The sequence below is a fragment of the Cervus elaphus genome, chromosome 9 (assembly GCF_910594005.1).
Source record: "Cervus elaphus chromosome 9, mCerEla1.1, whole genome shotgun sequence".
In the NCBI taxonomy this organism is placed as follows: Eukaryota; Metazoa; Chordata; class Mammalia; order Artiodactyla; family Cervidae; genus Cervus; species Cervus elaphus.
This window is the reverse complement of record NC_057823.1, coordinates 14,340,110-14,362,673: the sequence shown is the minus strand read 5'-3', so window position 1 is coordinate 14,362,673 and position 22,564 is coordinate 14,340,110. Positions and strand designations below refer to the sequence as shown.

At 52.2% G+C, this 22,564-nt stretch overlaps 1 protein-coding gene across 5 annotated transcripts; it reads right to left on the bottom strand.

Moving 5' to 3' along the window:
* Window positions 1-1,688: 1,688 nt before the first annotated feature.
* On the bottom strand, window positions 1,689-22,518 carry BRME1 (break repair meiotic recombinase recruitment factor 1). Of its 5 annotated transcripts, none has more exons than XM_043911263.1 (10): window positions 22,474-22,518; window positions 22,145-22,208; window positions 21,563-21,614; window positions 16,188-16,368; window positions 12,323-12,404; window positions 12,004-12,108; window positions 9,372-10,625; window positions 5,319-5,407; window positions 2,680-2,772; window positions 1,689-2,337 (listed from the first exon to the last, which is right to left on the bottom strand). In XM_043911263.1, exons 3-10 carry the CDS (start codon window positions 21,591-21,593, stop codon window positions 2,184-2,186), a joined length of 1,989 nt encoding a protein of 662 aa, XP_043767198.1. In that variant the 5' UTR covers window positions 21,594-21,614; window positions 22,145-22,208; window positions 22,474-22,518; the 3' UTR covers window positions 1,689-2,183. The 5 variants fall into 5 exon arrangements, with proteins under 5 accessions (XP_043767198.1, XP_043767199.1, XP_043767202.1 ...); XM_043911264.1 differs by having other exon boundaries at window positions 22,145-22,210; window positions 22,421-22,494; XM_043911267.1 differs by having other exon boundaries at window positions 9,372-9,473; window positions 10,461-10,625; window positions 22,145-22,481.
* Between the last annotated feature and the right edge of the window lie 46 nt (window positions 22,519-22,564).

Below are 22,564 nucleotides of genomic sequence, written 5' to 3'. Positions count from 1 at the left end.
CAGAGCAGACACTTGCAGCTGAGTTAGTGCCATGAATCTTGTTTCCATGACTTTGTGTTTGCAAACTTTTCTGGCCACCTCTTGCATATTGACAGGTCAGATGGGTAGAATCCACCACACTGGAGGTGGGGTCCTGATTTGAGGGAGCAATGGAGAAACAATTAGAGGTTCCCCCCATCGCTGTCCTTACCTCAGACGCCCTCAGTGAATGTTTAGGTTACCGTCGATGCTCCAGAAACTGGGGGCCAGAGTCATGCTAGGCCCTTCAGAGCAAGGGAAGGACTTCTGGGTTGGGCAGGGGTGAGGGCTGGGGGCCATAAGGAATGGGAATACGTCCTGGTCGGTTGTGCCAGACAAGGCCTTGGGCAAGGGGCACTGTGGAGGCTGTACGTGGTCAGGAGTGGGAGGGGACAGAGGTCCATCCCCACCCAGGGAGTGTGATCTGGTTCTCCGGGGGGCTTTGCTTGGGGGGATCCCCAGCCCGTCTGCCTCCTCCACCCCCAGATCTTGTTCCACCAGCCTCCAGGGGCAGCAAGTGAGAAGTGCCAGTCCACATTCCTCCCCCAATCTGAGGGCTGGCCTGAGCCTGGTCTCCACCCCCAGCCTGCGAGGTCTCCTGGGGTTGTCAGGGCAGGATTTGGACTTCCTAGAATTTGCCTTTGGCTTTTCCACTTGATCTGGGACCTGAGGAGGGCTGCGGTGAGCCAGGGATCAGAGACGGCCCTTGAAGACAGCCTACCGCCCAGGCTTGGAGAGAAAAGGGAAGGAGGAGAAAGAAGACAGGAGGGAGGCCTCCTTAGCAGCGCCAAGAGTTTCACATGGGGTCAGGGGACCCCAGCCACTCTCAGCTACCTACAGATGCTAACTGTATAAGCCAGAGCCACTGGGGCTTGAGACCCAGGGAATGGGGTGACTGGGCACATTCTGGGGGGTTCAAGTAAGGGCTGTACATTCAGCAGGGAGAAAGGGCTGGGGGACTCTGAGCCACCTGAATGGGATGTCCCAGGTATAAGAAGGTGGTGGGAGGAGGGTCCTCCCGGCCTTGGCCGTAGGTGTTAGGGTGCAGGAGCCACAGGCAGAGCAACAAATTAGTCTTGGGTCTGGTCCACCTAGTGGTGACCTATTTAACAGAAGCAATGTCTTCTGCAAAACGGGTTTGACAGCAGCACTTGGGACTGCTAGTGACCATGTGACCTCACTGGGGCTGTGGTGAGGCTTGGTGGGGCAGGGTGTGCACACGCTTGCCCTCGGCACCCTCCAAGCATTAGCTGTGTCTGCATCAGTAGTAATTCCCACCCAGTGCTGCCTCCTAGACCAGGGCTTCTCAGCAGCTTGTCCCACAGAGGAGCGGCAAGGCCGTCTCAGCACTGAGCTCCAGCTTGGACAGTCAGGATGTCTCAGTGGGCTCCCTGGTCCACAGACACCTGTGTGCCGGAATCTGTACACGTGCACACCTCTGCACATAGCCACCTGCTCCAGGAGAGTCTGACACTTGGTAACGCATGGGGACCCCTGGACTCCATCTGGGAGTGGGGGCCCCCAGCAATACACCAACTTGTCTTCACAAGGAGCATGAGAAGCAGAAGGAGAAAGAGGTGGTTAGGGAGGTTTGTGGGCAGGCCATCAAGGAACTGAAAATGCCTCCAACCCCAAACAACAGGTCACACGGTCTGAGGTCTAGCTAGGACATCATTTATTAATGGGCTTCCCAGAAGAAATGGAAATCCAGTGAAAAACAAGGGTATGACCAACAAAGAGAGCCCTTTTCTCCTCCAGGAAAGAAACAAATTCTGAACCTCGGTAACCTCAGCTAAGGAGCTGAAATTTGCAAACTCAGATAAACATCTGGGCGGCCCTGGGCCCCTTGGTCAGAAGCAGCTGGCTTCCTGGGGCCCCAGAAGGCCTGCCACAGGGAGGAGCAGGTCCCCGCCCCACACAGCTCCCAGGGGAGGCTGCTGACAGAGGCAGGGCCTCTTGTGTTTCCCGTGGGAAGCTGACTTCCGGGTCAGCTGAGGGAAGGTTTCTGGGGCCCCCAGGACCTGCATGTCAGAAAGTCAAGATAGCGGGGTGGGGGGAGCACACAGGGTCTGCAGAGGGATTGTTCCCCACTGTTGGGCAGGACATTTCTGGGGGCCAGTGAGCTTGCAGGAACACCCGCACAAGCCCAGGCAGTTTGGAACTGGCTACAGATCCCTCCAGGACTGCTCCCCTCGGGCAAGGGTCCCCGCCCCCTTTGCGGTGTAGGGTGTGGGGGCCTTCCCGGCTGGCTTTGCTTTCCGGTAGTAGCTGACGCGCTTGAAGGTCTCCAGATCCCGGTGGGCACTCATAATCAGCCGGCTGGGTGGAAACAGGCCTGGGCTGTGCCCCACCTCACACTCAGGCACAATGGCCTGCTCACATCGGCTCGCTCACTCAAGGGTACTCAGGTCACACCCACATAAACACACACGTGTGCACAGTCCGCATCAACCTGCTGCAGGCAGACTGTGACCCATCTAGCCCCACCTCAACCTGACAGCTCTGTGAAGAAGCTTCCCAGAGGCCCCTCACTGGGGGGCCAGGCCCAGCCTGGCGCCCCCAGATCACTGGTGCACCGGGCCCTCCATCACCCGCCCCTGGCCCCATCCCCTCTGCCTGTCCCAGGGACCGCGGGTCCGCAGGGCCCAGCCCAGCCCTTACTTCAGGTTGGAGAGCTCCATGACCAGGCCGCACACAGTCTCTGTCGCATCCTCCATGCTGGCGGCTTCGCAGCTCTTGATCCCCACTCGTGTCCTGGCGGGACAGGAGGCAGGACGAGAGGCCTGACTCACTGAAGGGCCTCGCCAGCCTCCACGGGGGGCTCTGCTGAGCCTTGGGCTGTCTATTCCAGAGAGGAACACCTTTGACAGCAATGATGCCCCCTCCCACCAGGCAGGGCCCTGATGGCCAACCCAACGGCTCTACTGCTGAAAGCACACCCAGAATCCAGCCCCTTCCCCCACCAGGTGGTCCTGTGGGCAGCTGCCACACTCTCCTCCTCCCCCACCTCCTGCCCTTACATCCTGTGCCCCCAAGTGACTTGGGGGGGCTGTGGAAATGGAAACCCAGCCCAAGTCTCTCCCCGCAGCCCTACACCATCTGCCGCGCCTCCAGACCCACCCGCTCCCTCTTGTCCCTCTTCCCCCTGTTCTAGCCACACCAAATTCCTGGCCATGCCCTTAGCACTTCTCAGGGCTCTGGAATGTTCTTTCCAGAATGTCTCCTCTGTGGGGGTGGGGGAGGGAGAAGATGGGAGGGGAGCCCTCCCTCTCCCTCCCCATCCACCACAGGTTAAAACTTTAACCCCTTCCCTGCTATCTGCCATCTGACCAGCTAATAATCTGTCTGTCGCTCACCACCACCGCCCCAGCTCCCACCCAACTAGGGAGAAGCTCTGTGTTTCTCCCCAGTGCCCAGAGCAGGTCCTGGAAGACCTGGCATTAGAGGGCATCAGTGCTTATAGAAAGGGTAGGCATGCCAGGGCACCACCATATCAAAAACATATAGCCTGTGAGGGGGCAGAGGATCATACAGCTTAGCAGATCTCCTGGGCTGTCACTAGAGGAACTGTGGTTCTGTTCCACCTGCTTTAGTCACCGAGATGACTGGTCAGCCTGGGCCTCCATCTCTTGCCTTTTCTCTCTTGGCCAAGGGCCACAGAACCAGACCCCAGGGCCCACCTGGGGGCTTCCAGCCATCCACATGGGGTTGCATCGAGACCGTCAGAGATTCACCCACGAATCTCCCTCCTCTCTGCTCAAACAATAGTAGGGGACTTCTCTGGTGGTACAGAGGCTAAGAATCTGCCTGCCAGTGCAGGGGACATGGGTTGGATCCCTGGTCTGGGAAGATTCCACATGCTGCGGAGCCACTAAGCCCGTGTTTAGAGCCTGTGCTCAGCAATGAGAGAAGCCGCCATGGTGAGAAGCCTGTGTGCTGCAATAAAGAGGAGCCCCCGCTCTCTGCAACTAGAGGAAATCTGTGAGCAGCAGGGACCCAGCACCACAAAAATAAATGTTAAAAAAAACAATAGTGGGGTCATGTTGATTAAACTGCCTCTGGTCCCCATGCAGGGAGTGGGTGTGTGCGTCTGTCAGGGAAGCAATGTGTGGTACAACAGGTACGATACACAGATGTGTGCAGGGGGTGGGAGCACGGCCTGAGGAGGAGGAGCAGGAGGAAGAGAAAGGAGACAAATTCCACCAAGGGCTGCATCCCTCATCTCTCCTCCACGCCTGCCAGACAGAAACGGAAACTTGGCCATAAATAATCAATTGGCCACCGCTCTGCAGTTTGAGTACAAGGTAACAGGAGAGGACTGTCGCCCAGTGCTGGCGCTCAGCAAGGCTGGGAGAAAAGACATGAAAGGAGGTGGTGGGCTGAGAGGGAAGCTCTGGGGCGGGGGGAGAGGACCCTCCCAACACTCACACACCTCCATGAGCTGGAGGAACAACACACCGGCTGCCTCTAGGGGGGAGAGAAGGGCGGCTGCCTCGGGGAACAGAACCAAGCAGGAAAGAAGACGGGACAGACTGGAGACTCTGGAAGGCCCGAGGGTGCCAAAGCAGGGGTGGCCCCAAGGTTGTGCAGGCCAATGGTTCCGAGCTCTGGCTGGGTCCCCGCTCCCTCCATGGAGATTCAAGGAAAGCTCTGGACCATCTCTCCAAGAAAACACACAACGTGCATTCAGACCACCACGGAGCTGGGGGAAACATCCCAAGGGACCTACGGAGAGATGCCAGCTTGGGTACAGGGTGCTGACTGGGAGTTCTCCACTCCCAGGGAGCAGGGGGCATGGGAAGTTTGCAAGTGGGGGTGGGAACCTTCCTGGCAGTCCAGTGATTAAGACTTTGCATTGCAATGCAGGGGGCCTGGGTTCGACCCCTGGTGGGGACTAGGATCCCATGCCAAGTGGCATGGCCGAAAAACGAAAATGAAAAAATTGGGGGACTTCCCTGGCAGCCCAGTGGTTAAGACTCTGGGCTCCCAATGCTGGGGGCCTGGATTTGATCCCTGCTCAGGGAACTAGATCCAGCATGCTGCAACTACAACCTGGCACAGCCAAATAAATAAGAGATTCAGGGCTTAGCAACCTTATTGGACAGAGAAAAGCGAGGCCCCTCGAGGGAAAGCCAGGGTCACCTCCATCACCCTCATTCACAGAGTGGGAGCTCAAAAGGCTGGGGTGGGGGAGAGTTGGGGGCTTCAGTCCCAGGAAAGCAGCCACACTCCCCTCTTCCAGAGACAAGAGGAGGACTCCTGCCAAGGCGAAGTCCTGCGGTGCCTCCCACTCTGCCTACCTCGGCTGGGCCTCAGCAAGGGAGCCTCTGTCTGCACGTGGGTCGGTGCCAGGCCAGCAGGGGTCCAGCTCGCCTCCTGCAGGAAACAACTGGAAAAAGAGAGCGCACACACATGTGAATGACCCGGCTGGTCGGAGAAGGGAAAGGGGTCATGCAGGTCTGGCTTCTGCTCCGCCACGCTGGGAAGGCTGAGGCAGGCTTTCCTCCTCCAGAGGAAAAGTGGTGTGGGGGACAGATGCTGTAACAGCCAGACCTACAGGCCAGCAGTCCGGGCTGCTCACACCTCCCTCCTCAATACTGGGCCTGACCCCGGGGTCCTCTCCCGGGCCCCAGCCTTTGGACAAGCTGATCTGATCCACCGGTGGGTGGTTCCATCCACATATCCTCTGTTCCTGACAGCTGAGGCCTGGTGTGGTCTCAGGCCTGTCCTGTGGTATCTAGGAGGGGTCAGAGAAGACCCCGAGGGTGGTGACTGTGGTGAGGTGGGCGTCTGGCATGGAGGGGCAGAGGTCGGCCAGATAAGCCCCGAGTTTCATGTCAAGGAAAAGATTTTGCAAATATATTTTGAAGGGAACATTCATAATTAACAGGGGAGAGAGAGCCAGATAACCCTGCGAAACTTAAATTTCTAAAGGTCAACGGTGGTTTAATTTTCATGGAAAATGTCAGGCTCAGTGGCTCAGTGGTGCAGGTGACGGCTCTTTGCCTCTTTGGAGCGGCTGGCCCAGGGCTGTCTGTTCTTCTGAGGAGACCCAAGTCCTGGGTGGGGGATGGGGTGAAGGGTTTGAGCTCAGTCTACCAAGGGTCCCAGGATACAAAGGAATGGACATGAAGAACTGTCTGCAGCCCAGTGGCTCTCACTCGGGGATGACTCCACTCCCAAGACATGTCATCATGTCTGCAAACATTTTGGGTTGTCACGTCTTTGGAAGAGGGTGCTCCTCACATTCAGAGTGTGGAGGCTGGAGGCCAGGGATGCTGTTCAACCCCCTTCCATGCACAGAACGGCAGTCGGGCCCCTAAAACCAGCAGTGCCAAGGTTGGCATGACTGTTCTAGACAGTGGTTTCTCCCATGCGCCTGGCTGACTCTCACGGAGGCAACTCTGTGACTTAAAATACAATTCAGGGACTTCCCTGGTGGTCCAGAGGTTAAGGCTCTTCGCTCCCAATGTAGGGGGCCCGGGTTTGATCCCTAATCAGGGAACTAGATTCTGCGTGTCACAACTAAGACCCGGCACAGCCAAATTAAAAAAAAGAATTCGATGCCACAGATTCCCCTAAGATAGGTCATAAGGAATATTCTTCCCAGCAGGGACCACGGCTCCCACCAGGGTCGTGTAAAAGTCTGTCATGACAGAGGCAGTGCTTGTGCTGAAGGCGCAGCTTACACCTCCCACCTTGGAGGCCACCCGTGGGGCCCCGAGAGGGCCCTGGGGGCCGGCGTTTTAAATGAGGCCCTCTTTACGAGTGGAGGGGATCCACCAGCCCTGGGGTGAGCATCATGTCCCCAGGGAGCCAGGGTAAGAGGGCAGCTGGGTTTGCAGCCTGTCTGTCACTGCTGCGAGTCCCCAGGGCCCCTCCTCAGCAGCGGAGCTCACAGCTGAGCCTGCTGAGGTCACGCGCCGAGACGCCATCCACCAGCACTCTGTTCCCACAGGGCCTTCCTGCCAGGGAGGGTTCCTGCCTTCTGGAACCTTCCCACGGGAACCTGTGCTCGGGTCGCCACGACTTGTTCAGGAAGGCCCAGCGTCAAAACAGAACACGCCTGGGTGTCCGCGGCCTTGTCAGGGCAGTGCCTCCTCCCACAGCGGCCCGTCCACCCTGGGCGCTGCCGGCTCTATGGTGATTCCAGAGTGCGCTCGCTGGTGGCACATCCACCAGGGCTCTCCTGTGCCTGCGAGACGCCACCCAAGGTCCCAGCTGCTTCCCCAGCCCTCCCCCTCAGCCACGGCCCAAGAGGCCAGAGACTGGGGACGACCAAGCTCTTCTTTCCAAGAGAGGGGTGTGCATTTTTCAAGGGCTGGGACTTTAATTACAACTTTTCAGCTCTGTCCAGAACCTGAGTGCCTACCTCTCCCGGGCGTCTGTGTTTAAAGGCTACAATCTAGCCACATTGTGACTCGCTTTTTGCAGTCTTGCTTGTCTGGTGATCACAGAACGGTACAAGGAATCCGAGCCAGGGCAGGGAGGCCCGTGTCACAAATGACCCCTGGCCATCCCTTGGGAAGGCATTGCCTGAGACCCACATTTCCTCAACCCAGACATGGTTTCCCTCCACGGCTGGAACAGCTGGCTTCCTCCAGCTGGGCACCAGATGACGTCCTTTGCTTGTTTGGGGGCTGCGTCTCAGGAAGAGACTATTTAAGGGCAGAAATGACAGGGTACAAAGTGCTCACTCTGGGAGAAGCAGATCGAATGGCGCTACTGAAAACCTCATGGGGGCAGAGACCATCCAGATCTGTTTACTCCTGGCACAGAGCAGGCTCTCAAACCTCAAGACATTTTCAAACAGGCGACTTCCCTGGTGGTCTGGTAGATAAGACTCCACACTCCCAATGCAGGGGGCCCAGGTTCGATCCCTGGTCGGGGAACTAAGATCCCACATGCTGCAACTAAGCCTAAGCAACCCAACTAGAGAGCCTGCATGACACAACAAAGACCCAGAGCAGCCAAAACAAATAACAAATTAATAAAAACTGAAAAAAATTTTTTCACACACACCAAAAATCAAGTTTTAAAACAGGGATGGCAAAAAATAAAAAAATAAAATAAAATAAAACAGGGATGGCCAAAGAAACGGAGGCCACATTTGTGAAGTGACATGGGCTCTGTGTTGGTTCCAGGTCAGAACGGTTGAGGCACAGTCATGGAATCAGGCCACCTGGGCATGACTCCCTCCCGGCTGCCTCATCAGGGCAGGTGCCCAACCTTCGTCAGTCTCTCAGCCGCACCCAGTGTGTGGAAAGAGAACCGCCCACCTCTGAGCGTGAGTCCACAAAGCACTTAGGCTCAGGCGTGCCGGCTGCTGCCAGGGATGTGGTGCCTACTGAGGGGCGGGGCCAAAGTGGGGTTGCCACCTGCCCAGACAGGTTACCGCCCACGGCCAGCACAGGCTCAGTGGGCAGATCCCCGAAGGAAAGCCCTTGCAAATGCCAGCAGACAGGACTTCCCTGGTGGATAAGAATCTGCCTGCCAATGCAGGGGACATGGGTTCGATCCCTGGTCCAGGAAGATCCCACATGCCATGGGGCAGCCGAACCCATGCTCCACAACTACTCAAGCCCTTGAGCCCTAGAGCCCATGTTCAGCAACAAGTGAGAAGCCCTCACACTGCAACAGCAAAAGAGTAGCCCTCACTCGCTGAGAACTAGATAAAGGCCGTGCAAAAGCAGAGAAGACCCAGTGCGGCAAAAAATATAAATAAATAATAAGATGCTAACCGTCATCTGATAACAGAGTTGCCCCAAATCTTCAATTTGTAAAAAAAAAAAAAAAAAAAACCAACTCATTATCTGCAAAGCACAGTAAGTGAAAAAAAAAAATTCCAGCAGACAAACAAAAGTCCATGTATATGTTCGAAAAAGAATGGTATCAGGTGACCCTAAAGATGGACAGAGGTTCTTCCCAGTGGGGGAGTGAGCTCCCCTCCCATGGGCCCAGTTTTGAGGCCACTTGCTTCTTCAGGTAGGCCCTTTTGGGCTGGCGCCCTCTAGACACCCCTAAGGAATCTCCAGGCAGAGCCTGGGCACTGAGGAGTGCAGGACGCAGGTTTACTGGGGGCACTGCCTGGGCCAAAAAACCGTGTGTATCACATGCCGGGGCTCCTCAGCTCCCAGACGGACAGGCCCCTTAGAGAAAGGCAGGTCTAACCTTCCCAGGACATCGCTGACTCCACACCCACTGAAGCTGTGACTCAGACCCCAGGACTCATCTGCTGTATAAACAGGTCACCACGTGCCCCTCTTCCCCCGACTACTGGATGGTTTGGGAGGGCTCGTGGCCATCTGGCGCCTGCCCTGGGGCATGTGACTGTAACTCGGGGAAGCTCTTACCTGCTCCGGTGGGGCTTCAAAGCCATGGGCTTCCAGGGCATCCTGTATTTGGCTGTCTGGCAGGAAGTCGAGTTCCATGGCTGGTGACCCCTCCCAGATGGCCTGCTTGGAAGAGTCAGCAGGGCGCCAGGGCTGGCCTACGGGGCCAGTGGGGGTGTCTGGGTTGCCCTGGCCTGCCCCAGCATCCTGGGGAGGGCCGCCCACTGCTTCTTGGTCCATCGACGCAGCACACGCTCTGGGGGACAAACTGAGCCCCTTGAGGTCCTGCTTGTGGCTCGGGCTCCCTCGCTCAGCTGCCTTTTCCCCTGTAGGTTGTGACAGCCAAGGCTGCGAGCACACACCTCCCAAGCCCTCCTGATCCGGGCCTGGCACCTGGCTCTGACCACCATCTGGGCCCGTTTCTAAGGCTGAAGGGCTGGGGTCCCCAGCTCCTAGTGTGGGTTCTTGGGTCTCATGAAGCAGAGGTAGGAAGGCTGCAAAGCACCCCAGGATGTCATCAGGGGGCTCGTCTTCCCGCTGTGCCTCTCCTCTGCCTCCACCGGTCACCCCAGTGAGAGGCGTGCAGCTGAGCAGGGCCCTGCTGTGACCTGCATCGGGCGCCTTCCCGCTGGGTGAGGTGGGCACCCTGGCACTGACCTCCCCGTCTGGCCCAGCCCCCCTCAGAGCCCTGTGTTCTGGCTCAGCAGGGTCTGTGTTCACATCTGCGATAACAATGGTCCCAAGTGGAGGGCACCGAGGGCCGCTCCAGCTCCACTCTGCTTCCCTGCCGAGGGTCTGCAGGGGGCGAGGAGGGCCCAGGAGGCTACCTCCTTCCTCCCGCTGCCCCTCAAGTAGATCAGCCCCTGCTAGCCCTGGGGTACCTCCCTGCTGGGGGGCTTCCCGTTCTGGCTCTGTCTCTTCAGCATCACTACCTGGCAGGGGCCCTTTCTGACCGTGATTGCCTGGAGCCCAACCCTCCTCTGTGCTTCCACCCTTGGGCACACTGGTCCTAGGCTCTGACAGGTGGTCCTGGCCAGCCCTCTCTGAGGCAGAGGGCACCATCCCCGACTCTGGGGAGGCGCTGGTGGAGACAGAGGGCTGAGGACCCACATCACTGGGCCCAGGGGTCACGGGGCTCAGGCCACTAGGCTCGGTGCAGGGGCCATCTGCCTGGGTCTGGTGTCCTGCGTCCCTGGCCTCCTGGAGGGCAAGTCCTGGGGACTCATCCTGAGGCTGGCTTCTGGTCTGCTGTGCACTGAGTTCTGGCAGAGTTCCCTGTGGAGAGAGAAAGACTCAGCCTTGGGCCTTCAATAATCAACTGCTCTGAAGACTTTTCCAGTCATCACTGCCCCTGTACGAAGCCTCAGATGCCACGAGGATGACAGTGCACCAAACAGGGATCTGTGCTGATCCTGGGTGGGTTTCCCAGGTGGCTCAGGGGTAAAGAATCTGCCTGCCAATGCAGGAGACATGAGTTCAAGGCGATTGCTGCTGCAATGAACATGGATATACAAGTATCTGTTTTGTTGTATGGATGTTACCCATGTTTTGTTTAATTCATTCATCCCTCGACAGACATGTGTGGTCATACAGTTTTTACAACTTCCTCTGAATCTACTTAATGCCCTGGAGATCCATCCAAGTGGTTATGTGTTTCACACTAGTTTGCTCCTTTTTTGGAAATTGATGAGTTGTGTTCTGTGGTGTGAATGGACCACGACTTGTTCAACCATTCACCCGCTGAAAGATATGTGGGTTGTTTCTGGTCTCGGGAAATTACAAACACAGCTGCTGGGAACTCCCACCAATCACTTTTTAGGGGAGTGTGTTCCAGAGACAGCGATCATGACCCCTGGAGCTCACAGGGGTAAGGACAAGACAGCATGCTGTAAGAATCCCCCTGATTCATGCAAAAGCTTCTGAGAAGCAAAGGGGTTTAGGGACAGAAATGCGGGCTGCGTTTCTTAATTTATTTTTAATTGGAGGAAAATTACTTCATAATATCGTGTTGGTTTCTGCCATACAACAATGTGAATCAGCTCTAACTATAGATATATATATCCCCTCCCTCCTACCTCGTCCCCCATCCCAGCCCGCTGGGTCATCACAGAACACCAGGTGAGCTCCCTGTGCTATACTCAGGCTGCCTTTCTGAGTTTCCATACTTTCACCCAATTCGGGGCACAGAGCTCTGGCCTCTACAGTTTCAGGGCAGGCACGCTGCCCTGAGCGCCTCTCACAGGCCTGGAGGCTGCTGACACAGCCTCTGCTGTCCACAGACGCCTCGAGTGCTAAATATGGTGGTGGGGGGGTGTGGAGAGGTGCAGAGTTGCGTGCATGCTCAATTGTGTCTGACTCTTTGGACTCTTTGCGACCCCATGGACTGTAGCCCGCCAGGCTCCTCCGTCCACGGGATTTCCCAGACAAGAATACTGGAGTGGGTTGCCATTTCCTTCTCCAGGAGATCTTCCTGACCCAGGGATCAAACACGCATCTCCTGCATCTCCTGCATTGGCAGGCAGGTTCTTTACCACTGAGCCACCTGGGAAGCCTAGTCATTGTCAAAGGAAACCAAGGTTGAACTTGGCTGCTGAGGTGGGGCCAAGAGGTGGGACACCTACAGAGCACAGCCTGGCTGATGGTAGGACCTTACCGAGCTGAACACCCCCGTCCCGAGGCCCTCTGCCCTCCTCTCTGCTTGTCTCGTCACTGTCTTCCTGGGTTTTGCAAACTGGGGGACGAACCTCCCCACTGAGTTCTGTGAACCAGATACAACAAGAACAAAACAGCAGTAAAGATAAAGGAGGAATGAGGTCTTGGAAATCAAGCGCGAAAACCCCAAAACCGGTTTCTGCCTTGTAGTCTGTGCCTTCCAGCCCCAGCACACACTCCCACCAGCAGCTGCTGCTGCTGAACACAGACAAGCTCTCCAGCATCTTTTGTGCCTGTGTAAGGCTACAGAGCAGGCTCACCTGGGAAGGAGCAAGGGGCACTGGCTCCTTTTCCGGCTGCCCAAGGAGCCTGGAGGGAGCATCTGCTTCATTATCAGGAGAGCTGGAAGGAGAAAGACAAAACAGAGGAGGTTCTCAAGTCCTCCTACACGGTTAACTTGTGTAGTGAGACAAACAATGGAATTCACAGACAGAGTAGCGCTCAGCGTCTCCAAAGAGGGCGGCCCTGCAGCACCTGCTGAGAAAGGGCGGGGTGGAGAAGGGGATGCATGCCTGCCAACAAGCGTTTGGAGTCCCATGCCTAGAAGCCGAGCTGCCTTCTCTGGCAGCACTTTACTCTTATAATCCCAGGAACCGGCTCCTGGAATAAGAACAGGAATTCTCATTTGGACTGACATCCCAGCCCCCAATTCTACAAATGCTAAAAAGCTGCAGATACAAAAAAAACGCAGTGTCTAAAAAAACGGGTGTATTCATAATTGCCAAAATGTGGAAGCAATTGAGAGGCCCTCAGTGGGTGAATGGATAACTAAACTGTGGTAGGCCTTTCCTGATGGTCCAGTGGTAAAGAATCTGCCTGCCAGCACAGGGGACACCGGTTCGAGTTCTGGTCTGGGAAGATCCCACATACCGAAGGGGACAAGAAGCCCGTGTGCCACAGCTACTGAGCCCCTGATTTAGAGCCCGAGAGCCGTGATTACTGAGCCCACGCGTTGCAAGTACTGAAGCCCATGGCTCCTATAGCCTGTGCCCTGCAACAAGAGAAGCCACTGCAATGAGAAGCCCACACCACAACTAGAGAGTAGGCCCTGCTCTCCACAACCAGGGAAAGCCCACGCACAGTAACAAAGACCCAACCCAGCACGGCCAAAGACAAATAAATAAATAAAATAATTTTCAAAATAAAGAAACTATGGTACATAAAGACAGTGGGACAGCATTCAGTGCTAAGAAGAAACAAGCTCTCCTCTACGCAATGCTCTGCAATGGCCTATATGGGAAAAGACTAAAAAAGAGTGGACGTGTGCACAACTGACTCACTTTGCCGTACAGCTGAAACTGACACAACACTGTAAATCAATCAGACTCCAGTAAAAAAATCTGAATTAATTTCTGACCACACCCCAAGGAATGTAGAACTTCCTGGACTAAGGATTGAACTGGTATCCCCTACACTGGAAGGGTAGAGTCCTAACCACTGGACCACCAGACAAGTCCAGACTTTTTCAAAATAAACAAACAAAATTATGCCATCTGCTTTATAAAATAAAATCTAAAAAAATAAACGAGCTCTCAAGCCATGAAGATATGTGGAGATACCCTAAATGCATGTTACCATGTGAAAGAAGCCAATCTGAAAAGGCTATGTACTGTATGATTCCAATGATACGATATTCTGGAAAGGGCAAACTATGAAGACAGTGAAAAAGATCAGTGGTTACCCAGGGTGTGGTGAAGGGAAAATGAATAGACTAGGATTTTTATGGCTGTGAAAGAACTCTGCATGATGTTGTACTGATATATGTTATTATTCCTCTAGTCAAACCCACAGAGTGTACAATACACAGAATGTAAACTTTGGGGCTTCTCTGGTGGTCCAGTGGGTAAGAATGCACCTGCCAATGCAGGAGACCCAGGATCAATCCCTGGTCCTAGAAGATCCCACATGCTGCGTGGCAACTAAGTCTGTGTGCTGCAGCTTCTGAGCCTGTGCTCTAGAGCCGGGGAGCTGCAACTACAGAAGCCCGCAAGCCTTACAGAACATGCTCTGCAACAAGAGAAGCCACTGCAATGAGAAGCCCATGCACCGCAACTACAGAGGAGCCTCTACTTGCCACAACTAGAGAAAAGCCTGTGCAGCAACAAAGACCCAGCACAACCAAAATTAAACAATAAAAAAAAATTTAAAGTAAACTATGGACTGTGGGTGATTAACATGTATCAGTGTAGGTTCAGTTCAGTTCAGTCATTCAGTCGTGTCCGACTCTTTGCGACCCTGTGGACTGCAACATGCCAGGCTTCCCTGTCCACATGTCAATGTAGCTTCATCCTTGGTTAAAAAAAAATGTACCATTCTGGTGAGTGACAGCGGTCACGAGGGATGTGGGAGGGCAGACGGTATATCAGAAATCACTGTACCTTCCTCTCAATTTTATTGTAAACCTAAAACTGCTCTAAAAAAATAAAGTCTTTTTTAAAAACTGGTGAGACTTACAGTTATATCCAAGTAAATGTGGATATGTATACTGTAAAAAAAAAAATCAGACTCTGGAACTGAAACTTCATGATTTCAACTTTAGAAGTGGAGCAGGATAAAGCATGAAGCTACACTAATGGGCTTGGATCATGCCAAGGGAGGTTATGGAGACAGAATAAGTCTAGATACTGATAGCAACCGTCTGCTCAAAATTTTTTAATTGGGATGGGTTGTTTGGGCGGCTTCTGGGGTACTGGCAAGATTTCATTTCTCAACATAAATGTGCTAGGCTGATTGATTTATGTTGCTTTTTTTTTGCTACATTTGTGCACAGGCGGTATATCTTAATAAAACATTAAAAAAACAGAAACAAAGGAGTTGGAACCCACTTCTGCCGGTTCTGATTATTCTTATGGACTCAGACAGCAGGGTGGACAGCGGCCAGGACCTCATCAGCCCTGATGGCCTCTCTGGGGTGAGGGACATGGTGACACCGTTGTGTGTGTCTGGGAGGATGCCTTAGCTGTGACACGTGGCCCCTCTCTTCCTATCACACATGCAGCTTTAGCCCTAAGACTGCCAAAACCTGAGATCAGACACGCACCCCAGAAAATGGTCCTGTCAGCCGGACTGCATGCCTTACTTTTTCATGCAGAAAATGTGCTACACCAATCCACAGTGCTTTCTCTGAAGACGTCGGACAGCAGGAACTTTCCTTCTCCCAACTCCTAATAACCCTTTCTACTTAGCTGCAGTTACATATGGCTTACCCCCATGGAGACTAAATGGTTCTCCAGAGATTTCCTTTCTTCCCACCGTGTTTAATTACATATTTCTTGAAAATATATGAGAACTGGGAAGCTATAGTAGTGAAGAGCACAGGAACCAGACGAAGCCAGAACCGCAGCCCACCCTGTATGAGTTTAGTGGCCCTGGGCAAGTCATTTGATTGCTCGAACCCTCAGAGTCCTCATCAGTCAAACGAGGTTAAAAACCTGTGTCACAGTGCCATGAAGATTAAATAAGCGAATATGTGTAAAGTATTTATTATTAGCACACTGCCTGGAACATAAAGATGCTTAATCCTCTCTTACGTATTATTATTTCACAGACCCACAACTCCTTCAGTCCCCTCTTCATTAAGAAGGAATGTGGGAGGACTTCCCTGGTGGCACACTGGGTAAGAATTTGCCTGCCAATGCAGGGGACACAGGTTCAATCTCTGGTCCAGGAAGATTTCACATGCCATGGGGCAACTAAGCTTGTGCACCACAACTGCTGAGCCTGTGTGCTACAACTACTTATGCCCGCATGCCTAGAGCCTGTGCTCCACAACAAGAAAAGCCTCTGCAATGAAAAACCTATGTACTGCAAAAAGTGTAGTTCCGCTGTCTGCAACTGGAGAAAGCCCACACATAGCAACAAAGACGCAATTCAGTCAAAAATAAATAAGTAAATAATAAATAAAATTTAATTAAAATATATATACATTGACTTTTCTCACTAGAGAGAAGCCTCTAGAGGAAAACGTCAAGAAGCTCAATCCAAGGGCCCTGACCCGCTGTGGGGGAGGCACGGACTGGCTGGGCCATGTGAGCTGGTCCCCTGTCCTTTGCATCCAGTCCACCAGGTCAGTGTGCTGTGCCCACTGTCAGCGGAGAGGCTTGCTGGATATTCTGAGCCACCTACCTGGAGGCTGCCTGTCCTGGTTCCTCCCCACTCTGCTCTGCAGAGGGAGTGAGTCCTGATCCGCCTTCTGATTCTTCAGGGTGATGCAAATAGTCTAACATGGAACTCTGGCTGGTGGCCCTGTCAGAGTCTTCTATCCTTGGGTTCTTTGGAAGTTTCGGAAGATGGAGTCCTTCCCTTCCTGGTGTGGAGACAAAAGAAGATTAAGGGGGCCTCCCTTCATGGTGGTCCAGTGTTTAAGAATCTGTCTGCTAATGAGGGGAACACAGGTTCAAACCCTGCTTTGGGAAGATCCTATGTGTCACATGGCCACTATTGACAGAATTAGGATAAATTACAGGAAAGTCAGTGTGGTCTAGTGGAACCCAACAAGAGAAACCACCACAATGACAAGCCTGTGCACTGCAATGAAAAGCAGACACTGCTTACTGCAACTAAACAAAGCCCTCACGCAGCAGTGAAGACCCAACACAGCCAAAAATAAATGAAAAGAAAAAAAAGGAAATGAAGGGGTGGGGGGACAGTGGGAGCACACATTGCCATGACCAACAGCCAAACACATCCGGGTCGCTGATGCAACATGAGCAGGCTTGTGCAAAAGGCAGGAAATTCCTGCTCTGACGCTTGCTTGGAGAGTGAGAGATGGGATGGACTGTCATCCAGGTGGGACCCAAGAACTTATGGGGCCATGGGATTCAAAGGCTTTTAACTTGTGGTCTGGTCATGACAGACGCTGAATCCTGAGTGACAAGGCCTGGCTCAGAATCACAAGACAACCTGTCCAGCTGACTGTTTCTCTGGGGAAGTGGTGAGAGGTGTGTGCTGGTTGCCTTGGATCTCAGCTCAAATTGTCCCTACAGAGGGGCTTTTTTTTTTTTTTTTTTAGTGAGAGGACATGCGGGATCTTAGTTCCCCAACCAGGGATCAAACCTGTGCCCCCTGTGGAAACAGAGTCTTAACTACTGGACCACCATCGAAGTCCCCAGAGGAGCCATTCTTGCCCTTTCTATAGAGCAACTCCTCTAGCAGCCATGCTCTGTTGTATTCACTTTACATCTTTTCTGCAAGTGTCCGATATACTGGGTCATTTACTGTCTCCTCCACTACAACCTGTCCATGCAAGGAGGGGCCTCATTTATCTCACTCTCTGCTGGGTTTCAAGTGGCTAGATGAGCATCTAATAAACTGTTGGTGCTCAATAAATGGGGCTTCCCTGACAGATCAGTTGGTAAAGAATCACCTGCAATACAGGAGACCCTGGTTTCATTCCTGGGTTGAGAACCGCTCAATAAATACTTGGAAGATGACTGAATAAAAGCATGAGAAAATCCAGATCACCTCCCAGAAAATGCAGATGACATTAAATTTTAAGTACCACTCTGGTTTTCCATGATGCTTGCAGAATATCCAACCTGGGAAAACTGGGACCCAGAGTCATCGAGCGGTAAGGAGGTGACTTCTTGGCTCGGTTGCCTCTTGGTCCCTGCTACATCCCTACAAATACCTTTCCCATCACTGAAAGCAATTCAGAGCCTAAAGGTGCTTATTAACATCTATTTGTTTAATGAAGGGAATTTCCTTATATAAAAATTGCCAATAGTGGCTGACTTGTCAGAATGTTCCAATCTGGCCCCAAATAAACCATTTATTCAATGAACAAATAATAAGGGTTGACTCTAGTTCAGTTCCATGCCAGACACTGTCCTGAGGACTCAGGCATGTTATGGTAAAACTTCAAGATAGAGTCTTCATGTTATGCCCACGTTACAGATGAGCAAGCTGAGGCATGGGGAGACCAAAGACTCTGAAATGGGATTCAGGCAGTTCAGCTCCAGAGCCTTCACGCTTAAGTGTACCTGAACACTCACTGAACATCTACTATGGACTGCATCTCTGACCAGGCAGTGAGAACAAAAAGACAAACCAAACCCAGGTCTGATTTTTCTGGAGGTTGTCACAAAGACCTTTCCAAACTCAGCTCCTTATATTGTTGTTCAGTTGTGTCCGACTCTTTGTGACCCCATGGATTGGAGCATGCCAGGCTTCCTTGTCCTTCCCCATCTCCTGGAGCTTGCTCAAACCCATGTCCATTGAGTCAGTCATGCCATCCAACCATCTCGCCCTCTGTCGTCCCCTTATCCTCCTTATATATCTTGAAGTAAACCCACTGAGAGTTTCCCAGGTAGCTCAGTGGTAAAGAATCCGCCTGCCAATGTAGGAGATGCTGGTTTGATCCCTGAGTCAGGAAGATCCCCTAGAGAAGGAAATGGCAACCCACTCCAGTATTTCTTGCCTGGGAAATCTCTCGGACAGAAGAGCCTGGAGGGCTACAGTCCATGAGGTTGCAGAGTTAGACAGAACTAAAACAACAACAAATCCATTGAATGAGCTCCCTCCCTCCAACACTGAATGCTAGGGTCCTCCTCAGCGTCCATTTGGCTTTTTGGGTTCCACTAGACCACACTGACTTTCCTGTAATTTCTCCTAATTCTGTCAGTTACAGTTCACATGGGTCTATTTAGAACTTTACCCCACTGCTGTGTATTTGATTAGTTCCCCTGGTTGAGAAGCATTTTTCCTTTCCCCCTAACTGGACTTTGAAGGTATCAACTGCAGGATCTAAATCTCATCTTGATCTCATCTTCACCATGCTTCCCACCCCCGCCCATGTTATGGACCTATTCTGGCACTGCATCCAGAGCAAAGTTCCAATGAGTTTCTTATACAAACACATTTCCACTTTGTGGTCTGCCAGGAAATGCAAAAATATAGCAGCTTCATTTGTTTAGTTTCTTAAGAAGCCAAAACACTAGCTTGCTTTGCTCATCCAATGGACATTTATTAGTACCAAATAAAAACCAAAAATACCAACAGGAGTAAAGAGGCTCCCATTTTCTTCCTGTGATCCATCCCCACAGGATTAATTTAAGAAAATCGAAAGCAGAACCTTGTGTTCAACACTAAAGGCCAAAGACATCAGGAGGGAAAGGCTTCTTTCACCACCTGCCAGAATCGTCTTTCTTTTTCCCCACCCATCCAGGACACACAGAAAGAACTCTCCTGGGCCAGCCCAGGGTCCACTGAGCTGAGGAGTCCACTGCCAAGAGAGGCCCCGAATGACCTGCTGTGGGTGGGCCTGGCTGGCCCCAGCTTCCCCCTCCAAGGTCACAGAAATTCCTATGCCTCCAAGCAGCTTGTTACTCATCTCTGCACAAACATCTTTTTTTTTTTTTTTTTAATAATTCTATTTATTTATTTTTGGCTGTGCTGGGTCTTTGTCCCAGCTTGGGCTTTTCTCTAGCTGTGGTATGAAAGCTTCTCACTGCAGTGGCTTCCCTTTTCGCGAAGCACAAGCTCTAGGGCACACAGGCTTCAACAGTTCTGGCTCCCAGGCTGTAGAGTACAGGCTCAGCAGTTCTGGTGCAGGGGCTTACTTGCTCCATGGCATGTGAGATCTTCCCAGACCAGAGCTCGAACCCCTGTCTCTTGCACTGACAGGCAGATTCTTTACCGCTGAGCCACCAGGGAAGCCCTTACACTAAACATCTTTGATCTGTTGATTTCTTTCCTGCCCTACATCCTACTCTTGAAGTTCATTAGCCACTAGGTGAAGGGGTCATTCCTAAATTTTTAAGAAATTTAAATTCCTTAGCCAATGACAGGGGAATGGAGCTATACTACATAATACTGGATGTCTTCCTTCTGAAGGAGGCAATTCTCTATGTATATTGAGAAGTAAAGATGATCTTGAAAACCCATGAAGTTGAAAATCAGGAGGTTGCAGGTCAGTATGTTGATGATTATATTTATCCAATAAAAACACTGTATTTGTGTATATAAAGAAAAAGTCTGGAAGAAGTAGGGTACTATTTATTTCCTATTTTTTATGCTACATGATGTGGTTGATCCAGGCTTCCCTAGTGGTTCAGTGGTAAAGAATCCGAGCGCCAATGCACAAGACACAGGTTTGATCTCTGGGTTTGGAAGATCCCCTGGAGAAGGAAATGGCAACCCACTCCAGCATTCCTGCCTGAGAAATCCCATGGACAGAGGAGCCTGGGGGGCTACAGTCCATGGGGTCGCAAAAGAGTCAGACACAACTGAGTGACTAAACAACATGGTTGACCATCATCCTATGGTTGTGGGGGGCTTTAGCATTAGCGGAAGTTGAGCAAAGGGTAGACGGAACTCTGAAATATTTTTACAACTTTTCTGTAAGCTCAAAATTGTTTCAAAATGAAAAAAAAAAATCTGAAAGGACAATCATAACAGCAGCATATATTTGTGTCCTTCCATGGGTCTACTTTCAGTGCTTTACAAATACTAATTCACATGTGAGCTCTAGGGCAAAGTTCTCAACTTTGGCACTATTGACATTTGGGGTACTACTGACATTTGGGGCCAGGTCATTCTGTGCTGTGGGGGCTGTCCTCTGCATGCTATAATTTTTAGCAGCATCTCTGCCCTCGACCCCTGAAATGCCAGTACCTCCCAGCCACCCACCCAAACACACCAGTTGTAAAACCCTAGAGTGTCTCTAGGGACTTCCCTGGTGGTCCAGTGGTTAAGACTCCTGCTCCCAATGCAGGGGATTCAATCCCTGATCAGAGAACTAGATCCCACTAGCTCTGTGAACCCAGGGGCCACAACTGAAAGATTCACATGCCGCAATTAGGACTTGTCACAGCCAAATAAGTGAATAAATACTTTAAAAAAAAATCTCCAGATATTGCCAATGTCCTCTGGAATCAAACTGCTCCCTGCAACAGGTTGAGAATCACTGTTCTAAAGGACAGGGTAGGGAGGTGGGAGGGAGGTTCAAGGGAGGGGACATACATATACTTATGGCTGACTCATGTTGATACACGGCAGAAACCAACACAATATTGTAAAGCAATTTTCCTCCAATTAAAGATAAATTTAAAAATATTTTTAAAAGAAAATAAAGGAAATGGTATGTGCTCTTTATTATCCCCTACTTACAGGAGGAAAGTGAGACAAAGAGTAAGTTATCTGCCATCATACAGGGAGATGAACCTAGGTTTTTTGCTCAAGTCACATACCAGCATCAAGCTCTATTCATGGGTCATCTCTGAGAGTGGACCCGCATAGAAGCTGCACCCCTTCCTGAAGCCTGCAGGCCTCCCCTAGGCTGTGGGATCCCACTACAGGCTGGAGGAAGCTCCACAAAGCTTTCACTTTTTACTATAAGCACTTCTCCATAACTTACACTTGCACTAAGTCATCGTGTGTATTAAATCATTGCTGTTATTTTAAGGAGCTTGGTGTGGTCACATTAGGGGTAAGAATAAGCCCACATTCCTCCTAAAAGCAGAAGCAGCAATAAAGATGTGTCAACTTGATCGTCCAAATACCTGAGGTCCGAAGCTTCTTCCTCTTACTCATTTTATCTCTCCCTAGAGAAATCTGAAAACAAGGAGCAAATCTCATCGTTACAAGCAGTTCCTATCTCTGGGTTACAGGACCCAGCGGCCTTGGCTGAGGCCACCCCTCCCCCACCTAGACCCATCTGGCTGCCCCAGGGGTCAACAGAGCCCCAAGAGGGCAGAGGGTGGGGATCATAACCACCTTGGGCTATCGCGGCATGAGAATTTAAACTCCTCCATGCTGCAGAGAGGGAACTGCCTATTTTCTGCCCAGGATCTGAGAGCACCTGGGCCGGGGTATGGCCCCTCCAGTCTCTAAGATGGGGCAGCCTATGTGAAGCTCCCTTCCTCCAGGCTGGGGTACTTGGGACCCTTCCAGGGACACCCCAGGATTTTCGACGTGACACATGGGGCGCTGCAGGGTCATCTGAGGGCGTTAGAGGGGACACCTGGGGACCTTTCAAGGGATGGGGAGGCCCTTTGGAGGATGCCTGGGGCCTTGGGGGAGGCCGGAGTCGCCACCACACGTCCATTCCTTTCAGCCTAGGAGCCAGACAAGCCCAAACTGACCTGGGCCAGAGAAGCTGTCGAGGTCCCTCTGTCGTTACCAGGAACTGGGAAGGTCTACCTGGATCTGCTGAGGGATAATTCGGTTAAATTATTTCTGTAAGGCTTTTTTTTTTTTTTTTAAAAACAATTACAGGCAAAGTTGGCCCTCACGGAAGCCGGGCAGCTCGAGGTCTGAGGCCCGAGTGCTGTGGACCTCGCTTCTCGTGACCAGGCCCATTCTAACCCTACTCTGGGCGTCGAAAGTGAGAACTGTCTAAACCAGGAGAGACCAGAGCTCGCAGGTGAACCGGCCACACCTAGAACCCAGCGGCCGCCACCACTCCTCACACCTGCAATCGCTCCGCCTCTTTCCCGCGCACTACGAGGCCCTGCTGCGCACGCGCTATGCCGGAACCTCCCTTCTCCACTTGCGCACGCTCC